At 37.3% G+C, this 19,821-nt stretch overlaps 1 protein-coding gene across 1 annotated transcript in view; it reads left to right on the forward strand.

The window, feature by feature from the left end:
• COL25A1 (collagen type XXV alpha 1 chain) overlaps positions 1-19,549 on the forward strand; it is a 306,336-nt gene extending 286,787 nt beyond the window's left edge. Inside the window, exons 32-37 of the mRNA XM_050338528.1 lie at positions 3,258-3,311; positions 4,363-4,389; positions 5,130-5,183; positions 11,407-11,484; positions 13,736-13,774; positions 14,481-19,549. Of these exons, the coding sequence (XP_050194485.1) occupies positions 3,258-3,311; positions 4,363-4,389; positions 5,130-5,183; positions 11,407-11,484; positions 13,736-13,774; positions 14,481-14,483 (255 nt within the window). The 3' untranslated portion in view covers positions 14,484-19,549. The remainder of the gene's footprint in view (positions 1-3,257; positions 3,312-4,362; positions 4,390-5,129; positions 5,184-11,406; positions 11,485-13,735; positions 13,775-14,480) is intronic.
• Positions 19,550-19,821: the final 272 nt, after the last annotated feature.

The raw sequence follows: 19,821 nt of genomic DNA on the forward strand, positions 1-19,821 counted from the left end.
CTAAATAACAAATTACGTGTTTTCAATGCAATTTTACAACTTGCATTTGCAACTCTTGAACTTGTTTTTGCAAAAGCAGGAGGAAAACATTTTTACCCGCAGATTTCAGACTTTACTTTCCAATTAAAGTAGTGCGTAGTGCATAGTGCCACTGCTCACTAGTGCTGGATAGGACCACGTTTTGTTGTACTGGCAAGAAAAACCTTGAGCCAGTATTAATCTAGAAGGGCATTAGGGTTATTCCACAAAATAGTCGTGGATTCATTGTTGGACAAACTGCATTCAAGGCAATGCTGAATCACTACTCTGAGATAGAACAGACTGTTGTGCAACAGACTGTTGTGCAAACTGGGTTGATGGGTTTAGGTGGTGAGAAGGTAGGCTAAGAAAGTCATGCATGGCACTATAATGTGGTTTTCTGCATTTCTTTTAGTAGAAACCAAAATGGGAATTAATACTGTGAATTAACATAATTTATTAGGCTGGTTTCTTACGGTCCTTATTAAATTCTTCAGCTATTGGAAATAATACAATTTTGCTCGGTGGTTAGGGAGATTTTACTGAGACCATCTTTAGTAAATGAAAGAGTTGATCATAATAGGCCTCTGAATCTGTGTACCTATTAACCTCACTTATATACCATCTTGAGAGAAAATAGAGAACACTGGAAAACAGATAAACATCTTAAACTACCACTAGTGAAAGGGGATGTGTAAGCCTGAATGGTAATGACAGGCGTAGTGTGTATCCAACTTCTTGACCATCTAAAGGATCTGAAAGCTGGAAGTGCACATTTCCCTATTTTCCTTTTTTTTATTTTATTTTTTTCCTTAATGTGAAAGCTCTGGTTTTAAGCTTGATTTTGGCTTTCAGGTGTGCAGTCTGTGCAACGCTTTCATCACTACACACGTTTTGTACTAGTAAGGAAGGTGCATTCTCTTTAATTTGGTTAAAATGTTTCTCACTATGGCATTGTTATAAAATCTCCCTATCTATCTTAAAGGAGACACTAATTATTCAGCTTTATCTGTACAAATGGTAATTCATATTCATCCATGAATCAAAAGACTGAAGTGAAATAGGAGGCACAAACATAGACTATGGTTTCTATTCTTTGGACACTGATGGATTGTCTTACAAAAAAATATAAAAAACCTTCTCAAAGTTTGCAGATATCTGCTTCCATGAAGGAAATGCTGTATCCTGGTGTTTGAAGGCAGTATACTCATGACAGTCCATCAATCTTATATAATCCATAAACATTCAGGACCTCATCTAATATTCCAGACACATTTCAGCATATGCTTTGTATTGGAGGCAAAAAATTCTGAGTTACACTTCTCCAAATATATTCTTACATAACAGATGAGGTTATTTCCTATACTGATACATTCAGTATCTTTATGTCTACCATATGTTTAGCAATGTTATAAGCCTATCTTGAGAGAACTTTGTGCAGTCATCTTTGCTGTTGAAGATTTTTTTAAAAAGAAGATACTTAACTAGTCTTGACATATTTCAAGTATTGATCAAAAAGTTTTGTAGCTGTTACATGCAAAGGTCAGCACATTACTTTCTTCTTAGCGGAAAGCTTTAAAGCTGCGAGGAATTTGTGTTCTTGAAAATCAGCTGTTACTTCCCAATACCTCCTATTGTTTTGCAAGGGCATCCAGCCTAAGTGCTGCTCTGAAATATCTGGGGAATAACAGAATGCAGAAAGATCAGGCATTGCACATCTAATCACCACTAGACTAAAGTGAGTGTCCACCAAAATAAAATAAAATAAAATTTTAAAAATAAATAAAATAAAATGGATCAAATGATCTGACAAACTCTTTATTGCTGTAATGATTCAACCACAGGTTCAGATTAATTTTTTTCTGTTGCCTCCTTATTTGTATAATTCAGTCAATGAAATTTAGACCTAGCAGCTCATTTTCAGAACTGTGCCAAGGACTTAAGCTGTGCCAGTGATGACCACTATTAATTAGGTACACATCTGCGTCTATGTCTTGTGCTCTTAATAATAGAGTCATTAATGAATTAATAATAAGTAGTAAATAACCCAGAGGAATATTTACAGAGAATTTATCTCAAGACCATAGCACAGCAAGTGCTAGAATGAAACACAGCACTTCTGCATGCCAGGAGCCTTGCACAAAGCCTTGCATTAGGTTATGTTCGGGAAAGGGGGTGAAGAAAGGGATCCATCTCACCCTGCTTAACAAATCCAGAGTAGGAGCTTTGAAAACTCGAGATGATCAGGATTATTTTTTTTTTATTTTATCAACACTTGGAATAGTTTAGTTCTTGAGAGAGAGTATGGCTTTTCTGATGGATTTTATTTAGAAGAAAGAACACCACAGTCTGAAACAAGACTGCTGCCCACACCTACATACATACCAGCCCTGACTCTCTAATAAGCTCACAGGGATCTGTGCTTGAAGTCACCTGGGTAGTGCTGCTGATTTTGAAAGTTTAACTTCATGTCAATCTTGATGAAGAACAGTCAGAGAGCACAGGTGATTACTATTGTCAGCCTGAAATTTGTCATCTTGAAATCTCACTTCATTTGGAAAAGTTTGCCATATATTAAGCTTGCAAAAATGATTTTCGTATGCCCCCTCTGGTAAGTTTTCCATGGATTTTAATGCAGAATGAGATCAAACTTCTGAAGTCATCTCTGTACTTGTTTGTCTTCCACATTAATACGCTTCTGATTTAATAAACCAGGGTATTTACATCACTGATCTAGAATTCAGTAGAGCATTTAGCAACACAGTACAGTGCATAGGATAATCTTCACAATGCCACTGGTAATAGCATTGCATACTTAAATAAAAGCTTTGATTGACACATTATTTTTTGCCTGCCACTATGTCACATCTCAGCTACTGTGTTGAAGCTTCATGCTGTATATCCTTATTCTTCATTACAACATTAGATTTTTACTGAGAGCAATTTTGCAGCTGTTACAAGCTTAAAACTGATATTGGTGCAAGTTTAGTCTGAAAAATATTTTCAGTTACTAATGTATTTAAAAATGAATGTAATATCATAGACTTAAAAAGTTATTTTGCCTAAAAGTAACACACACACTCTCTTTGCCCCTTAAGCATTTAAGAAAAATAAATGAGTTTGGATATTTTTCACTCAAAATATTTAGGAATGTATAAACTTTAACCTAAAGCACTTGGTAGACATAATTTCTAAGATAGACAATGTTTTTGTTTGCTTGTTGTGTAATCTTTTCTTAGGGTGAAAAGGGGACTGTAGGTGACCCTGGACCCAGAGGACCATACGGCTTGCCTGTAAGTTGCATAGAGTTTGTACACACTGCACTTCTCATCACTCCTTGATTAAACTTTCTGTGCTTTATGGCTGCTCTTCACCTAGCAATAGAATTAGTTGGAAAAGGCAAAGATAGATAATAAACCCTGACAGTGCAAGGTCAGTGGTCTGTACCACAGACTTAGATTCCTACCCATGCACGTAACGAAACAGACCTGACATGAACCAGCAAGAGAGAGGAAATCCAGAATGCAAGTACTCCTGTTTCAGCAGCCTGTGGACATCAGCTGCCCAGGGACCATGTGAGGGTGCCAGAAGTTCAGGATGAACTGTGGAAAGATGTGAATTTCCTAATGTCAATAAGCTGCTTGGATTTCCACACTGTGAGGCTACTTTGCCATTATATTTTCATTTTGTTTGACTTCAGATACCTGTTTTGTTTTAATTTCTGTGCCAGAGGCAGTATGAGAAATTCATCGTGGCCCATTTGTAGGTGGAAGTGGTATGCTTTAAATCAACCATTTAAATTATATTATACTATTTCTAAAATATGAGGCAGAAATTCCTTTGACCTAACAAGGATATCCCCAATAAAATCAGTTGACTTAACTGTGTTTACACTGCCACTGACTGGGTCAGGTGTGGACATGTACATGCATCTTTTCTGTACTTTCATGCTAGAGAAGCCATATAAATGTGCTTGTCCAGGAACAACCAGCCTTTCCAAGGGACTTGCAATGTTTCCATACCCTCTCCAGTCTAATCTGCTTGATTAATTAATTTAAGCTGGAATACAGACCTATGGTTTAATTAGATCCATTTAATTGGATCAGGAGTCAGTGACTAGAGACAGTTTTCAGGCTCCACGAAGTGTTAAATTAGCTTACCATGCATTTTTATCTGAGGGTCACTTTTGTGAGTTAAATTGAAAAAAAAAAAAAATCCAATTTCTGTTTCTCCTTCCTGTGAACTAAAAATAATTTTAAAAAAATAAAATTATAGGCTTTTCTGTATTTTTAGCTTAGTCCTGGAATCTGGATGTTAATGCGGTTTTCTGTGGTTCTTTGGCAGGGCAAAGATGGCGAGCCTGGCCTTGACGTAAGTAATATCTGTGACCAGTGCACTCTCAGTGGTCAGTGAGCGTCTTCCAAGAAATAGCTTATGGAGCATAACACCTTTGTTTCCTAAATTTAGCGTGCATGCAGTGCATAAAGAGAGTGTGCTAAATGCTGCATTTGCTTCTTCTCTGTGATAAAAGAGGACAAAGATTGTGTGATATACAGCCCTTATCGACAGACACCACCAGATACAGTGCTTAGTAGTACAAGTAGTTGGTTGTTCAGATGTCAGTACACTGAGAAACTGTGCTTGCTAAGAAAATACTCAGGCTTGTGACTCATTTGTAGAAGAACAAGGAGTCACTGACACTCAGTTAAGTAAATTTATTCTAATTAAAGAGAATAATAATTCCATAACCTGTAATGGATACATTTCAAAACATAATCTCTTTCTTTGGCATGCTAAAAAAGGCTTTCAGCAAGCCTTTTCCTCTAGTTCTATATTGAAATCTATAACTTGAAGGAGTCTTTTTCAGAACATACATATGCTAGCATGGACTGTTGCCATTTTGAGTGGTATGATTTCTTTCTTTAGCTGGCAAATTGTCTCTGCCAAACTCTTGGACGTACTTGTCTCTCATGCTCTTGTGTCTATGCATGTGTCCACATATATACAAAGCATGTAGTGAAATAATCTTCTTATGCTTTCCAAGAGTATTTGAAAACTTAACCTGCATGTGAATAAAAATCAACCTATTTTTGTCCATTTTGTTTTCATAGGGTTTCCCTGGTCCTCGAGGAGAAAAGGGTGATATAGGAGAAAAGGGAGAAAAGGTGACCATAGTGTTATTAACTGTTGCTTGATTCCCCAGCCTAGTCAGTTCTGCTTTATGCTCTGTCTTTATGCTCTGAATTATCCCATTAAAACTTATCTTTGTTTTTACTGTGTGCCAAAAGGCTGGTCACAGATACATTCTAAGCAAAATCTTGAAAAGCCACAAAAATGTATGCACAGAAGTGGTAATATCAACATGTCCCAAAGCACAGCTTTTTATTTTAGGCTCATTTTCTCCAATCCATCCTACTCTTGTTGAAAATCCTGAAGTATTCAATGCAGACATTAGTCACTCTGGTAGTAATTTTACACTGAAGAGCCCAGCTCTGTTCCCTGGCAGCTTATCTTAGTGTGCCATGCCTGTACATGCTACCTGTCCCACACCAAATGAATAAGACAGGAACTGTTTGAATTTTTATTTTTGGCAATGTCTAATTTACAGTTAAGTACTTTTTGATACTTGTGGATTGAAATTAAACCATATACTCTACATTCTGGTAAACCAGCTAGACAGTGAAGTTAACAGAAAGAGCCTAACTTCATTTTCAGTGTCCAGACACAGTGACTTGGAAATACCATTTCGTGAAAAGGAATTCAGGACTTAAAGTGTGCAAAGACAGCTCACAAGCTAATCTCTCCCATTTTCTATCCAACACAGAGCCCAGTTGCTGAAATGCTGAATTAGATCTCACACCACGCCACTTAATATGAAAGTCCACACAAAGCAGGTGATTTTTCTAAGTCGATTTTTTCTACAACTATTTTTGTCTAGCTGACATGCACAGGGTTATGCTAGGTCCACTTCCCATCATGGTGTTGCAAACAAGATGCAGGGTTAAGCAGTCACTCAGTGTAAGAGTTCGTCTCCATTTCTTAATGCTTAATAATTCAGGCAAAGCACTTCCCAAGAATGGATTGAAAAGGGTACTGTGAAATATACCCTTCCCTTCTATCCCTTGTTATATTGCTTATCTCGAGCTCAGAGATCACTGGCAAGGTACTGATTTTGCAGAACTGTTGTTTAAGCAGGTGGTCCGTGAGTATTATAAAGGCAGTGTCTGACCTGGCGGAGTAATCCCAATGAATGGTGAGCTCTTGCTGTTGTCAGAGATCACAGGTCTGTCTCGAGTGAACAGCTTTTCTCTTTTGAGAGCAGTTATCGGTAGAAAGGTGTAACTGGTAACTGCCAGCCCTGAGAGGTGACTGGCAGGATGGGCAGCTTGTGCTAAGTGGCGGTTACGGTAGGCACCAAATCAAATGAGCTTAACAGTGTCTTCTCATACTGAGATACATTAGAAGGGTTGTGTCCAGAAGACAAAAATAAGGTATCACACCTCTCTAATCAGTCCCAGTGAGCTTGCCTGAATACAGCAGATGGCCTTCTGAGCCTCCCAGTTCAAGAAAAACTTGAGAAAGTGGAGAGTAAGAGGGCTACCAAGCTGGAAGAACTCTGGGGCAGACAGAACCCATGTAAGAGGTTGAACGAGGTGGACTGGCTTAGTCTGACAACGAGGAGACCAAACTGCTTGAAAGCGGAGATACAAAGATGATGGAGCAAAACTTTTCTGGGTAATGGCAAGTGGTGAAACACAGGACCAGAAGCTGCTCCTGAGAGGTTCAGAGTGGCATCTGGGAAAACCTTGTCCTCATGGAGAGCGGCGTGGCACTGGGACAGTGTGCCCAGGGAAGGTGGCTGCACCACTGCCCATGGAGCACTGCAGAATCTGGTCTGCTCTGATCAGATCTGATCTAAGGTCAGAAATCATCCTACTCAGGGTAGGAGGTTAGAGTAGGTGACCTCCAGAACTCCTTTCCAACCAGACCTTCTGTGTTTCCATGTATGGCTAGAGACAGGCAGACAAAATCCAGCCATCACAGCCCCCAGATCATCTCTGGGGAAAAAAAAAAGAAAAAAAAGGAAAGCTGGTAAAAAGTTCACTTATACAAATATGATATGATATGAAAATGGAACAGCTGAGATTCTTGCGCTTGGGATGTAAAAGTGTTTTAATGCCCCTGAGGTCAGCATGCTGGTTTTGGATATTAGTTCATTATTCCCAGAGACTGACTAAATCGGTCAAACACAGGACTTCCAGTTGCAAGAGAGCAAGGGAACTGTGTGTGGGAGTTGTGTGCTGCCCCAGGCACAGCTAGGTCCTTTTTGGAGCGAAGCTGTGATTTAGGCTGTCTGTGGTGACTTGTTCTCATGAGCTGCAGGACACATCACCAAGGAAGTCTACTCCTCCATCCCCCTTAAAATTCAGGTAAGGCAAAACCTGTTTCCTGAGGAGAATGCATGGGATAAATTTAGTCTGGCAGATGATTCAAAAATCACATTTTTTTGTGGACTTTCAGATTAACAGGATTTCCAGGAAGTCTGTAGAGTGAAAATGGAGGTGGAATATCTGCCTTAAAAAATATCACAATATTCAAATAAAATTAGAAGGCAAAGGAAGATCTTTCCCAGTTAAAAGTTTGGGAGGATATGGGTGAAAGCTCTGTGAAAGAGACTTTTAATATGCAGTTTTGACTCATTTTTCCAGAAATTTTGTAATATTTGTATCATGTAAGTATACTGATTTCATCTGAATTACTTTAGCTGCATCGATAGTTCATTTTCCAAATGGAAGGCTGACTATCAAAAGACACAAAATAATGCGATATATCAAAGCTTGCAGTATAGCAAATTTTCTTGGTGTTTTTCCTTATGTAAATTACTAATTATCTATGGCCAAATTGATATAACGGCACCCATTTCAATAGAGATAAACCAGCTTACAAGTTGGGCATCCAGCTTATGATTTCGTGGGTTTTTAATATTTCTTACAGTATTGGCTGTTGGACTGACGTTCAAAATTGAGATTAATGAGTTTCTAGTTAAGAAACTTAACTTAAAATTGCACTCCAAAAATATGTATCATTGCTAACATTCTAAAGAGAAACCATGACAATTATTTTTTTCATAGATATGTGGTGAATAAATCTTTACTTCTTCAGTTTGAGATGAGACTTAGACTGCTGATTTTTGTTTTAGCCCATCAGCAGTTCTGCTATGGTGAAAGCAAGTCAGTGTTTTGCATTATAATGTCTGCTTAACTTGGCTTTAATAATATTTTTAAAAGTGTTCTAGCTGTAATTACTCATATAAAATTATAGTCTAGGAGCACTCATCACGAAAAAGGTTCATACACTTGATTTTGTATTTTGTTGTATGGATAAAAAAAAATCCTTTTAAAAACTAATAACCTTTAACAAAAGTTAGGGCTTGTGTTGTTGGGGGAAGGGGCCCCTGGTCCTAAATGCACAGTTGTGTCTGTTGTTATAAATTTTGACAGAGGAGTATGATGTGTCTGAACAGAGGATGAAAAGGCATTATCCTTTTCCCCCTACACTCTGCACTGATGAAAATCTGTGCACGTGAGGATTGGAGATTGTTCCAACCATAACGGTGTTGCAGAAGTGCCACAACTTTGTATTTCTCTAGGTACTGAGGAAAAGCAGAAAGGAATTTTTTTTAAATCTTCATCAGATGTAGATTCTCCTTTGGGTCTCTGTAGTTGAGGGCAAGGAATAAAAGTTAAAAAGAAATAACTCAGTCTTGTGGAAGAAGTAGATAAGTACTCAGGAAATTCAGACTAATGTCTGCACAGATGACTGCACAACTGGAAGTTTAAATAGTTATCTACTGGCTTTAAACACAAGAAGTTAAAGAAATGCAAATCCTAAAGAACAGAAAAACAGTCAGAAACCAAACTGCACAGTCCATTTTCAGAAGCCTTTTTGGAGTATGTCCATGCTTTGTGCTTGCATACATTCACTGCAAATATATTGGTGTTACACTGACACAAATAACATGAAAATTGACCCTGAAACTGTTGGGTTTCTCTGCTAGCTACACTGTTGTCTGTGTAGGTTTAAGATGAAAATTTAGCAAATTTGCAGTTCTTGTCTCATGAAGATTTCTTTTACATTGTAATCTTATCATTTGATAAAGAAGGGTAATGTTTGGGTTGCTGTTTTCCCAAATATTGTCCTGTGACTTTTTGGCACACAGCAAAGAAAGACAAGTAACTCTGCTTCTATTATGACATGAATGCAGTATGTGTTGTTTGTGACATGAATGCAGTATGTGTTGTTCATTAAATAGATTTTTCCATTTAAATGTGTCATATATGTTATGATATTAAATGACTAATGTGCTTTCCTTCCTTTTTAAAATATGATTTATATAATTATTATTTTATATGTAAAAATGGGTTTTATCTCTTGTTAATGGATTAAGTCTTTCTGTACTGATGTGGACCAAGTTAAATGTCTTTACTATGCTTCACCAAAATCTGTCTGTTTTTCCAAAGGGGCATTCCTTCCTTCTCCTTCTACCCTCATTCCTTACAATTCCTCTGTCTTTTTTACCCTTTTCCTCACAAATGAAATCCTCCCAATAGCCACAACCTCGCTTGCTGGTTCTCCAATGTCATACTAATTTTCCTATGAGTATTTTTCCCATTTCTTTGTGATATTCCTGATTTACTCATCCTTCCTATCCCATTTTTTACAATCCTAGTCCAATTTGTTAATTTTTTTAACTGATCCTTTTTGATTTTTGTGAAATTGAGAGCAAACCTGAAACTCATTTACCATTGTGATCAACTGGTGTGAAATCAATTTTAAAATGAACTCTCTAAACATCTTATACTGCTTGAAGGTGAGGTCATCTTTGCAGGTAGCTTTGCTGAGGGGAATCAATTTATTTCCATCAGAACTAAAGCACTGGAAGTTTCACATTTAAAAAGAAAACTCACTGTGAAATCAAAGGGCTGAATTTTCTTAAAATAAGTAGATGAAACATTGCCTGCAGTAGAGGGAATATTTGAATGTTGAAATCTTTAAATAAAGAATCTAGTTATCACTTCTGATTACTTTCTGATACCAAGACAATATGAAATCATTGAAAGTGTCATAGCACCTCTCCATCAAGCAGTTTGGATGTTTTGATTCCTGTAGCAGGGTTTGAAATGGTCATGTTGTATTTGGAGTGACAGGAGTGCACCCTCAGTGATGTCAGTGGGTTTCTGTGGACACCACAGAGGACAGGATTTGTTCCAAGCACTGTTACCAGAGTGCAAAGGGTCAGTTCAGCAGAGGATGCTCTGGGCCAATTTCACCCTTGACACGACACCATGGAAGCTGATGGAATTGAGTCAGAGACCAGCCATCCCTGTGAAGCATCTGTGCCACAGGTCTTTTTTCAAAAGGCTATGCTGATGGATTCCACTCCGCAAAGTTCCTTTTGAGTAGTGGCAAATCCTCTAGGGAAGCTGACAAATTCAGGTTAGTGTGCATGTGCACTTCAGTGCTATCACTTAGAACAAATAGGAGACCTCTTATTTTGGACTGGGGGGATTTGCAGATTTGCCTCTGTCTCAAGAAATCAATTTTTTCAAGCCCTGTTCTAGGTTTCAAAACATTCATAATACTGATATGAAATACCAGCACAAACTAATACAGATTGATTGCAGTTCTTGATTGTGATCATATAATTTATTTTTCCACATAATGCACCATCCAAACCAGAACACAGTGGTAAGTGTCCTTTCAGCTCTCCATTGGTTTAAAAAGAAAAACCCCAAACTTTAAAACAAATCTTTCTTTAATTTTTTTTTCAAACGAATGAAACTTGTTTTATCCAAACCATTGTATCCACAGGGGGAAAAGGGAAAGAAAGGCAAAAAGGGGCCTAAAGGGGAGAAAGGAGAACAGGGTGCTCCTGGATTAGATGCACCTTGCCCATTGGTACGTCTCACTTATGTATTGGAAGGTGATCATCCTGCTGTAAATTGATGGAATAAGAAATGAGGGGAGAGGAACAAGCACCAGCTACTGTTGAACCTGTAGCCCTTTTTTAACACAGCTTTATCTCAAGTTCTGGCAAATTCTGGAGCAGACTCCGTTTGTCAACCTCCTAAATTGGTTTAAAGCACCAGACTTAAGACCTTCGGGCTAAATTCGTGAGGTTTGGTGGTGGTTTTTTTCATTATTTCTGCCAAACTCTTTGAAAAGGAACCAAATTTGGGATGTGCCAGAGTCAGTGCCCTACAGGTTTAAATCACATTACAACAGCTTGCTCCTCTTGCCTCTCTACTGTTATTTGTTCACTCCATCTAAGTCAATACTGAAGGCATTTTCTTGACAGTAACATTGCAAGTTAATCTTTACAAACAGGGATTCCGTGGAATTAAGGGGGAAAAAGGGGAGCCAGGCCAACCTGGCCTGGATGGGCTGGATGCCCCTTGCCAATTGGTACAGTATTTCTCTTTCCTACCAACCCTGCATGCAGTTCCTTTGTTTGTGGTCAGCCATTCTCAATGTAAAGTAATGTTTTTCTGAGCTGACTTTACATTATTCACGTAACTCATGCATGTGCATGAACAAACCAGCTGCTTCAAGTGATCATAACTGCAATGAGAGAACACACATTTTTGTTGGTACCTTAAACCTAACTCTCAGCAGTTTGCTCCCACATCACATAGTAATTTATGAGTTTGTATCCTTCCTACATTTTCCCTGAGAATTGTTGGTTTGTTATTTTCCTCACAAAATACCTATTGCCCTACTCACCTTGAAAGCAAGTCATTGTAGAAGTCCAGCACAACGTTCACTTCTAATCAAGTCTGATGCCTTTTGTCTGCACTGGCTCAGTTCCACACCCTAGTCTGTCCCAGAGCTACCCTGCACCCTGGACTTCCTTTCAAATCCATGCAGTCTTAGGTGCATGTTTTCACAGTTTGACCAAAATGAGAGTCATGTACAGAGTGATGTAAATACCGTTTCTGAAAATCAAGGTTTTCAGTAAGCCATGCTGGAACTTGGCTTCCAGACCATACACAAGTAATATTTTTGCTGTCTGGCCTGTTCATCAAAGAGTATTCAAACACATCTGGAATTAAAAAAGCTTACCTAGGTTTGTAAGAAGATAACAGTCTGCAGCCCAAACCCTGTCTTTGTTATTTAATGTCTCCAATTTAATGATCTTACCCTTGGAACTTACCTTCCTAGAATACACACAACACTCCCCACCCTATGTTAGCATGAATTCAAGTTCCCACCTATACTAAAATGCTACTTCTCGATCCTCTCCCTTGTACCAATCTGGCAACAGTGATTTTTATTTAATGGTAAAGTAAGTTTGAACTCTTTTCCGTTTGAAAAAGAAAGCCCCAAATGACCAGTACATACACATTTCATAAAGATACAAGGAAGATTTTCTTTTTAATTGTTCATAGTAAAATTTGATCTGCATGTTCTGATATTGTTTGGTGGTTAAGCACGGTTCTCTATGATGAATGTTAAATTAAATAGATTTTATTTCAACTATAGCACTTCTAATTTAAAGTCAGTTGTTTTTAATCGTAAATACATAGTCCGTTAAAGTTATTCCATAGTCCATATTGTTTGCTTCCAATTAATGGTAACCATATCTCATATTTTGTTGGGAATAATCAAGCATGCTTTTGTAATTTTAAAATATTTCTCTGTCTCTGTATTATCATTTATATCTGGAGATTCACTAACAATCATTGATGGATGAAAAATATTCTGTTCATAGCTAATTGCTAGAATAAACTGTTTAGCAAGCAGCGCTGTCTCTTGTTTAGGCAGCAAGCCATTTCCATCAGACTACATGCAAGAAATTAAAAAATCCTCATCAACCACCATGTTCACATGTAAATTCACATATAAAGTATTAGTATTCTATATTCTAAAAGATGTCAAGGACTGATTTTTTTTCTGCTCATATATAGTCTAGTTACATCATATGTGCTCCTAATTCTGACCATGTAACTCTGGATAAACCCTGGATAGCCCTGTAAATTGGAATTAGGTCCATGAAAAACAGTGTAACTGTGGTCAGTAGCTGGCCCTGATGTTACTGGACACGTGGAGATATGTGAAGGTAGAGTAGCAACAGAAAAGAAATGGAGTGACTCTCACATGAGAAGAAATTAGATTACTATGTTGTCCAAGCACTGAAATAATCAGTGCTGCTGTACGGCCCTGCTCCCACTGCAGGTGTTTTCTTTGTTTTCTTCCACTGTGGCACTTAAGGTGTGTTCAGGCCTTCAGATTTTGCTGCTTCATTCAAAAGCTAATATTGAAAGTGAAAAGATCCTACTCACATTTGAGTCTTGCTGTCTTAGTCATGCAGTTGCCTTTGTACTAGAGGCCATTAAAACACAATACCCTCCAGATAAAAGTGATAGTATTTTTTTTTCTCATTGATCTTGTACATTCAGATACAGATTGTTGTGAATAAAACAATTGTATTTAAAATAATATATAGCCTGAGCTCTAACAGTGATAAGAAACTGATGAAGATGTTCTAATGATTTAGAGAAAAACAAATCTTTATAGCAGAGATGTGCACGTATGTTTTTGCAGCGTAAACCTTCTCTCCTCTGGCTGTTTTAGCAGAGGTTGATGGATTATCTATCCTCTCAAACTTAACTATGCGCTTTTTTCTTTTTTTTTTTTTTCCCTCCCCTTAAAACAGGGTCCCGATGGATTACCAATGCCTGGCTGTTGGCAAAAGGTAGGATGGGCAGAGCTTTTTCTTCTTTTCAGGGGCAGTATGTCCTTAGCACACAGAAATGCCTGTCACAACCATACTGAACAGTATCAAGATATACTGCAAGATCAGGCAGTAGTTCATGTGATAATGTTGTAATACATTTAGAAGTAATAATTCATTGAGGCAGGATTATAGAAACAGTTGGTGTTCGTTTTCTGGAAAGTCCAAGACTTCTTTTTTCACATGAAGACTTGCACATCCTTTGGTTTCTACACATGATCACTGCTTCCAATTCATTATAAAAGCTCATGGATTTTTGTCAAATATTTATGTTGATCTCTTATTATGTTATTCTTCTAGAATACTGAGAAGAACAGTGTAATCTGCCCTTCTCTTTGCCTTACCTTCAATATATCCTCCTCGGCTTTGTGTTAAACGTTAATATTAACTGGTAAAATTATTTTAGTAAAGGTTTAACCTGGGCAGTGCAGTGCTAGATTTAAAAACATAGCACGCAGAATTATGTAGGTGGAGGGATACTGGCATATAATACATTAGAAAGCATTAAGCATAAGTGAGATCCTGGGTACATTTATCTCTGAAGAATAGCTGGTGCTGAGGAAATAACTATCCATATTTGCAACTCTGCCTTATCTATGTATTTTTAATGGATGTCTGAAATATCTTACTAATTTGATTAATCTGTTATCTCTTTTTGTCTCTGCAGTGATGAATCTAACCTTACAAGCATGAAGTTGTGTATATAGTGCTCCACTTCTTTTATTTATAGTTGAAAACTGAAAATTTGGTTTTACAAGTCTGAGATATGTTTACATGTAGCTGCATCTACTTGTTTGCAATAGTCCATATGTACTTTTTCGCTTACATCTGCAGTTAGGTGATACTGCAGGGTAAACCTGCAAAGATTGTCTCTCTAATGAGAGAGAGAACAAAACAACAATCAATAATAGAAATTAATATTTCTGTAAATTCTTATATTTTGGCTTGTGGATATGCATGGACAATGAGTGCCATGAACTAGTTTACAAGAAATTGTGACCAAATAAGAGCAAAATTCTATGATATGTAGCTGTACCAGCTGCCGTTGGAGTTTACTGACTTGGCTTCCATGTCCATCTTAAATACTTCACTGATTCGTGACACCATATCTGCTTGTATGAACTAAAAGCATGAGTTTGTGTGCCAAACCTGCTTGTTGTGTGATCACGTCATGCGCTAAATGGCTGCTCACGGTGACCTCTGATTCCAGCTTCTGAATCATTTCCTTTTGTCATCTCAAGGGAGTCACACCATGGCTCATTGCTAAAAAGAGATAAGCCAGAGGAGCATAGAAAGAGGCCTTGAATTTTTGGGGAATAGAGTTCCAGCTGCAGGTGGATGGCTTCCAGTCTTGCGGGATACTTGGCCCCTTTGATCAAAGAGGGTCGCGCCTGTTTGTCAGCATCGGTTTGCCTTGCACCGCTCACGGTCGTGAAGACATTCACAATAGGCCCTGTCGAGTCCTTAATCAAGAAGGAAAGAAGTTTGAAGAAGAAACCAGACTTCTCTGTGGGTTGTTTGAAAAGGTTGCAGAGGTGCTGCAGGGATCATTTGATGGCAGGCACCGCCTGAGACCAGAAGCTTCTCAACCTTACTCAAGGATGGACAGAGTACGTGCTCTGCATATTGTATTTTGGGACTGCTGGAGGAAAAAGCATTCTTGAGGTGGGGATGAATTGGATCATCCTCCAGAGGAGGATTATAATGGAACTGACCAGAGATGTACGTACCATGGTGTGGTTTTCAGGCTATTCACTTTAAATTACACAAAACTAGCTGAACTTTTCTGCAGGATTTTGGAAGCTATGGTTAATTTTGTTTCCTTTTCCTGTAACTGTTGCCATAAAGAATGCATTTCAATAATCTATTCAGCATTTGTGATGATGGCATTGAGGAAAATACTTCAAGCCACATACTCATCTTGTTTCAGTATTAACAGTTTCTATTTCAGAGTCTTTGAAGCCTTTAAGTGTAGAAAAGAGTTTACTTTTGTGTTTCACAGACTGATGTATTAATCTTGTTCCTTTTATGTTGTTACAGTGACTTTAGTGGACGTTATTACTCAAAAAACATTGGAGAGAAAAAATTCTGTGTAATGACCACTGCACACTTGTCATCACACTACACTGTTAAGGTGTTGATATTTCTCCATTTCTGTTCAGATGACTAGCGTTCTAGAGAAACATTGGTAAATCTTTCCTTCTCCACTTTTTTCATTGCTAGAAACACATAATTCGTGCACATTTGTAGTTTTGCCATGAGGTATTTTTTCCATTTTTGAGTCTTCATATGGTGCACTGAAGTTAGTTTGAGGGACTGGTTTATGAGAAATGGTGCCATATTTGGCAGATGGAAATTCTTTTTATATCTCTTCCGTTCCTAATGTATCTAGCAGGATCATCAAAAACTTCTTTAGTTACTTTTCTGAGAGCTGTCTTTCATATGTAGACCAAAACCGAAGTTGAGGAAGACAGCCTGTCTTCACTCATGTGTGGGCACCTTATGCCCTTCTTGGAATGCACATTTTTCCTTGCTCCATCATTTCTAAATCAAGTGTAGATGGGGACCTTCTGTGGTCACACTTTTTGTATTGCTTCACAGCCTCCAATCAATAGAAATGCCACTGTAATTCACTTTTATAAATCTTTACTGTTATTTTGAGATATTGAAGTCAAACATAGCATTTCATTGAGGAAAAACCAGATTTTTAAAATTTAAAAATTATTTTAGCAGCCTACAACCAGTAGTATCTTACTAATAAAAACAAAATTCTGACACTATGTAGATATATACACTGAATACATATATATATTTGCTGCTCAATTCTATCTCTCCAATAGTAAGAAATAAACAAGTGTTCACAGATATAAGAAAATATGTTTTTCTTTGCTTAAATTTTCAGAGGTGCAAATGTTAAGCTCTTTGAATAGCCATGATTACAGTAGTAAAAACCTTCACACAACATAGTCTGAATATAAAATGTTAATAATCAGAGTGCTACAGCAGTAAATGCGAATGAGGGCCTTTCAGAAAGAGGACAAGAGGAGCACCGTGCGAGCCCTCTGACCCGCCCCTTTTAGTCCGCTTGTTTAGGAAGCACTATCTCAAAAAAACAACAGGAGCCAGCTGTCCACCTAACAGAAAAGAATCTCTTGTGCCCATGGCCTGACTTGACATATTTAGCTAGGTATATTGTAGATGTGAAGACTAGGATTGAATGTTTTCATAAGATATCAAATACTGGCAATCATAGAGCAAACTTATTTTCTTTTTAATGGTCCCTCAAAGTATTACATGCAAAATCAAGTAGAATGTTTATTATCTGGATGAATGTTTTAGCAACTCCATATTGGGAGTGCCCACAAACACAACTCATTTAAGAAATAGCAACAAAGTAAAGAACTATTAAATGCATGCTGCCATTAGCACTTTCTTTTCTTTTTTTTAAATTTGTATAGCTATATTTTTAAACTGCCCTCATAGCATCCATTTCTATATGCATCAATATAGTTCATGGTTCATGATTTTGTCATTCAGGAAATAATTACAGACATTACTGTTAAGTGTTAGTCAATACTCAACTCTCCTTTAACTCCCTGACACTGAGATCCTACTGAAGAAACATTTAAGCATCTTTATTCACTTTCTTTTTTGTCTTGTAAATTATTTTCTTTATGAAATTCCCTCCAGGTATTTACTTCTCTTTTTTCCAAATAATCTTACTTAACTTTTTCAGATTTTGTATTGTTCAATATCATGAAAGGTTCATTCCATTTAAATGACCATGATTGAACAGCAGATAACTTAATTTGAAAGGTTAAACTACATACATAGATTTGACATTAATGTTTGCATCTCAGATTGAATTGATATGAAACTTAATCATATCTAAAAAAGTTGCATGGTCAGTAAAAGTAAAAAAAAGAATTAGGTTTAACATTTTATCAAGAAAAGCACCCTGTGAAGACTTGCGACATGTTTATTTTGTTTAAAAATCAACTATTTCTGGTGCTAGTATATATTTTTCCTTATGATGGCAAAGCTATAGTTTGAACCACCAGTTTGTTGTAGTATCTTTTAGTGGCATTCGTCCAAATAGATAGGATTTGTTTACTTTGTTACAGGAACAGTAGTTTCTCTACCAGTCTTTTCAGTTGTAGAAATGTGTAGTGATATTAGTCTGTATATATCCCTGACTTTTTCAGGTATGATTAATTCTTGTTTCTTTGAGAGTTTTCAGTATTTGTTTCATACAAAATTTTGTAATCACCTGTTACTCCAGTGCATTATAACCACACTGTGCAGAAGTCCGGCTACAGAAGCCAGACTTCTTTAAGCACTGTATGGAATATGTCTGACATCCATGGTCCTTGTCTTCGTATTCATGGATTAGCTGTGGGGAAGCTTTCTTTCAGGATGCTTTGGACACCTTTCTTTTTTTTTTTTTAATTTCCTGAGGTAAAACGTGAAATGTTAAATCACAGAGCAATGATACAATGTTTTGTTTTTTGTGGGTTTTTTGATTTATATTTTTATTTATTGCTGATCTTGATGTCATTCTGATAGTGTAGCAAAGCAGAATGATACTCTTCATCCAGCTGTTTATATATTATTTTAGTCTACGGTGTAAGTAATATGAATGAGTTTCAGATTGATCAGATCCATATACCTGCACATGTGTAAAGTATAGAGTTTAAACAGGGATAATTCTTAAGACTGTTGTACAGTGTGGAAAGTTGGCATTGTCTCCACTGAGCATTACCTCATGGAAGGGATGCATGTGACCACCAGTTACTTGGTTATGCCAGCAAAAGAGAAAAAGCAACCCCAAACGAGATGAGCAGACCTTTGGTCCTTGTGGGAAGGTGGTGCTGTGTAAGGCTGAGGACTGAGCTAGGAGACATGGTTAGACCCTGGATCCCCTTGGAGTTTAGAGAGAGTTGTCCCACTGACTGCCCCAGAACTGGGACTGTAAACCTGGGCTCAGCCATGCAAGGCTTTTCTCTTGGCTGTGCCTCCCTATTCCCAGCAAAGAATTGGGGAGAGTGATGCAACCTCCCTTGCAAAGCTCTTTGAGACATGCAGAAGAAAGGACACAGGTATTGTGCTGAGTAACAGGGGGAATATTACCAACTTCAACAGTGAGTTTTGTCTAAATCAGGACCACTTCAGTAAGAAGTCCAGAGATATTTCCAGTCTATTGAATGTGTTGAAGATTTTCAGAGCATGCAGAAGTTGACCTTTCCCTTCAAATTTCTTGATCTCTGCTGCTTGGCCATCTTGAATTACATTTTAAAAGCTCTGTATTTTACCTAATGAGATTCCTATATTTTCACACTGAAGACTCACCTAAAATACTAATATCTGCAAAGATACTCATCAAAATAAAGAATAATTTTTAGTCATTGCAAAAATTCTATTTCAATGAAAGGAATTCTAACGAATGCCTAATTTTTTTGGGTTTTTTTTTTCCTTGCTGCAACTTGCTTTTATGGATGTGAATGTTGATGTAATGTACAAATGAAGGTTTTCTTGCACCCTCTGTTATTGAAGAATTTTACATGGTGGTTGGATTCATTAAATGCTGTTAGAAACAAGTGCCTACCACCATCATATCTGAGAAAGATACTCTACAGAACAGGTGGAGATTTTATTTTAAAAAGGGATTTGGAGTGTTGTTTTTGTTTCATTTTGTTTTTAAATGCATCCGATTATCAATGCTGCTCGCAAATTGAATTTTCTTTGTAAAGCAGGGGGCCTTAACCTGGGACCGTTAGTGTTTTACTTGTTTCTATTTAAAAAAGAAATTGTATGAATTTCCCAGATCCCATTGGTACTTGCACACTTCTCTGAAGTATTATGGAGAGTTGGGTTGGTGGGAGAATGTTTTACATATTGTTAACATATATGTGGATATTCTTATATTATTGTACATGTTTGGGAAAATATCACACAACTTTAAAAATGTTGCTAAGATGTATGTATCTGACTTTTTCCTTTGGAAAATA

Source organism: Myiozetetes cayanensis, unplaced genomic scaffold (genome assembly GCF_022539395.1).
Source record: "Myiozetetes cayanensis isolate MyiCay16 unplaced genomic scaffold, myiCay2020 scf7, whole genome shotgun sequence".
Taxonomy (NCBI): Eukaryota; Metazoa; Chordata; class Aves; order Passeriformes; family Tyrannidae; genus Myiozetetes; species Myiozetetes cayanensis.